We start from the raw sequence: 3,691 nt of genomic DNA on the forward strand, positions 1-3,691 counted from the left end.
GGCCCTCTTTTCTTGAAACATTTAGAGGTAACGTTCTGGAAAGTGACGAGCAAAAAAAAAGGTCGCCCCAGAACTAGGGGGGCCCCTAGAATCGGGAGGCCCGGGGCATTTGCCCCCCCCCCCCCCTTAAATCCGGGCCTGGATTGAAGCATCAATTATTAACATCGTAATGCATAGCAGAAACTTTCATTTCGCAGTGGTTTCGTTATGTTTGTCGATTGCTAGGACTGCAGTAAATCTTCCTGTACAGTAAAACATGGGACGGCGACGATAAAAAAAGTAAGGAAAAGCTTCCAGGTTGTTTGTTTTGCTCATTGAATCTAACTATTTCTGGCTTTTATATGGCTGGTCGATCCTATTTTAAAGTTAAGTCCCAGTTAAAGGACAAGTTTAGGAGAAAAAAAATCGTTTGCCGCAAAAATCCCAAAAATTAAATTTAACAGTCTAATACAAAACTTTCAGCGAAAAACATTTAATTACCCTACCGTATAATTTCTAATCGCTCTGCCAACTGTGGTTAGTTCGCAAGATAAAAAGCTAATAGTGCTAATCCTATTGGCTTGCTGTGGTTTATTCGTGTCGAAGCGCACCGAATGTATCGCCGATTGTTTTATAACTGGCATTACCGTACGCTACAATAAATTACCCAAAGATAATCAACTTTCCGTGCTCCCAATCCCGCTACATGCTAAGCCATCGTCGACGAACAAATAGAGCTAAATAATATTTAGCTAGTCATGCAGACCTCCTGTCGGTATCTGTGCTCGAACCGGAAGGAAAGCACGCTCTATCATCACGATGAGCTCCAAATAATCCCTTATCTATACACTATACTAAATCATGTACGCAATAAACTGTTTCCATTTCCCATTGCATTCGCTCTAGGATCATGCGATACTGATCTGATTAGTGGCAGCTAATTAGATGATTATTTATCTTTCTCTTGGTAATTAATTTTGGTTTATTCTTGGCTGGGTGGAGAATAAAGGGGACGTATGACTCTGTAATTTGTTGGCATCTCCACATGCATGAGTCATCAGAAAGTTACATTCTGCTTTGCTCATTGCTTTCGAGAAATAACATCGGATATATCAAGTGTAAAGTTTATTACAAATTAAAACGAAGATAATCTATCTCTTTCATCATCCGTTACGCCACAACGCAAAGCTGTTCACTCGTTACTACCATCCGATGAATTGTCACTGTCGGAATAGGTTCCCAGGAGGCCTAAACCGCTGACTGCCGGGACACCGTCTGTCATCGATGTCGTTGCGGATACCACTGTTGAAGCTTCACTCGTTGCTGTGTTCGTATCACCGCATGTGGTGCTCGTCTCTGGCAACGTTTGCCCAACAGCTCCACCCACCGTGGCACTGATTGAAGTGTTGGCGGAAGACACAACTGGTGTTGCTGTCGATTTCTTCTTCACCACCAAGTTACTCAGCGAACTTTTTCTCACACCAATGCTTATGCTGGTGTTGTCCAGTTTTTTCGCTTTGGCAGGAATAGCAAACGTTGGCGTAGAAAAACTGGTTACAGGTCCCGACTCCGTTAGCAGACTCTTGTTCGTCTCCGCTCCTGATGGCTCTTGTTTAATATCTTCGATTATTTCCTCGGTAGCAACACGCTTAAGGCCACTGCCTGTGGCGGTGTGAGAACGGAATTTAATCGATCTAGAAATGGAAGGGTGAGAGAGGAATGGTTTGTTATTGCGAAAATGCAAGCCATAAGTAACATGTAGATAATATTGACCGGGTTAATGCTGGAGGTGCAATGTTTTTTCAACGTGCTGAGTGATGATGATATAATTTTATATGAGGACTGGTTGTATAAATGCTCTACCGAGCACGACTTTTAATTTATCTGGTACTTTAGTTCATTACTTTATATAACCAGTTAAGTAATATAAAAGCATTATGTTGGGCTAAACAAATATTAAACCGAATGTATTATGCCAATCACGAAAAATTTCAAATATATATCTGGTCAATTATTGTATAATTTTTTGGAAGAATGCTTCTTCATTTATTATTTTTGTATCCTATAGAAATGAAAAAAAAAAATAATAATAATAAAGCATTAGATTGAAATTTTCTGTAACTTTCCGAATTTTTAAATGCTTTAATTTGTTAAACCTTGCCAATCCGATTCAATTTAGAGGCTATTCACATTAAAGTAAAAAGTAAAATCGAGCAGTTAGTAGAAATATTCTGCATACACTCTACTATACCGACAGACCAATTTTATCAGGACTTGTTGCAAAACATTGCTATAACTGGTATGAAATAAAAGGAGTAATGCAACTTGTAACAATAATTACTTTTGGTAAAATATTTGACCAATCATCATAAATAAATCATAACTTACTTGATATATTCCTCATCCTGTCGCTCGAGCCGTTCTTCGCGTTCTCGTATCGATTCCGTAGGATCGTACTGCTGCAGCATCTGGTCGTAGTCGACCTCCTGTTGGCGCCGATTCAGGTCTCTCAGCTCTTCGAGCGATTCCAGTAGTTCGATTTCGTTTCTCGATTGTTGCGTTCGGTTCTCCAGCAGCTTCATTGGGTTTGTAGCTTCTTCTTCACGGGCTTCCTCTTCTTCACGACGGGCTTGCTCTTCGGCTAGCTTAAGAGCCATGAAATTTCTCGTTGCACCAGCTTCGATTTCGTAGTCAGTATTCCGAGGGTCGGTTTTGAACGAAATTTCCTGCAAACAGCGGGTGCACTTTATGTAGAAGCGATAGATCCGAATGCCTAGATAATCTTCGTTCTCTACATCCTCCTTGCGGGCGTTAAACTTTTTGCCCTTGTATATATATTCCCCACAAGTAACGCAACGCATGTTGAACGGTGCCATCAGCCGAACCGTATACTGTCGATTCTTGGGAAGCTTAACGCGAGGGATTTTCGACGGATCGAAATCCGGTGGATAGTATTTCTGGAATAAGAATATTTAATAGTTTTGTTCAAGCTTATTTGATGGCCAATTATATACTTACGTTGAGTACTTTTCGTTCCGACATTATTAATTGAAATAAACGCAAAAATAACGTTTATACTTGCGTTATCGTGTTTTAATTTGAAATCATATACAGAAATCCGCTATCGAATGTTTATTTTGACGAGCTGGTTTATTTGACTTTCTCAAAGAAGTACTAGTTTAAACGAAATGTTCACACAAACAATTTGGCTGCGTCCAAATCTTTATTTGACAGCAGCTGCATTTGCTGATGCTGTCAGTTTTCACTCCACGTCTCAAAGTAAATACGATACAGGTCATTTGTTGCTCAAAAGTTTGCTTGCATTTGTTCGGAACCCCGAAAAAAAAATTACGATGTGTTTTGCGGTGAGAACAGTAAACGGACAATGTTTTTTATTGTAACCGTAAAAACCTAAATTAATCCACCTAGTGGTGCAGAAACCTTTGTTATACTAACTATTACTTATACATATTTGGCCAGTCACTTAAAAATCGTATACCATCATAAGTCCAATTTTAATAATTATATGAATGTTATCACTGGAGCACATGAGTCTTATTTTTTCGATCACAAACCAATTTTCAAATGCTGGCTAGAAGTAATTGATTTTTTTTTGTTGAGATAATCGAAAGTGGGGAAACAGTAATAGATAACAATGATGCTGATTTCACACTAGAATAGCAAACATGTATGTTAGTTTAATACAATTCTA

At 39.0% G+C, this 3,691-nt stretch overlaps 1 protein-coding gene across 1 annotated transcript; it reads right to left on the minus strand.

The window, feature by feature from the left end:
• Positions 1–950: 950 nt before the first annotated feature.
• Positions 951–3,132, minus strand: LOC129722760 (splicing factor YJU2). Its single transcript, XM_055676473.1, has 3 exons — positions 2,998–3,132; positions 2,368–2,936; positions 951–1,673 (listed from the first exon to the last, which is right to left on the minus strand). The coding sequence occupies exons 1-3, from the start codon at positions 3,019–3,021 to the stop codon at positions 1,172–1,174; spliced, it is 1,095 nt and encodes a 364-aa protein (XP_055532448.1). The 5' UTR covers positions 3,022–3,132; the 3' UTR covers positions 951–1,171.
• Positions 3,133–3,691: the final 559 nt, after the last annotated feature.

The sequence above is a fragment of the Wyeomyia smithii genome, chromosome 2 (genome assembly GCF_029784165.1).
Source record: "Wyeomyia smithii strain HCP4-BCI-WySm-NY-G18 chromosome 2, ASM2978416v1, whole genome shotgun sequence".
Classification (NCBI taxonomy): Eukaryota; Metazoa; Arthropoda; class Insecta; order Diptera; family Culicidae; genus Wyeomyia; species Wyeomyia smithii.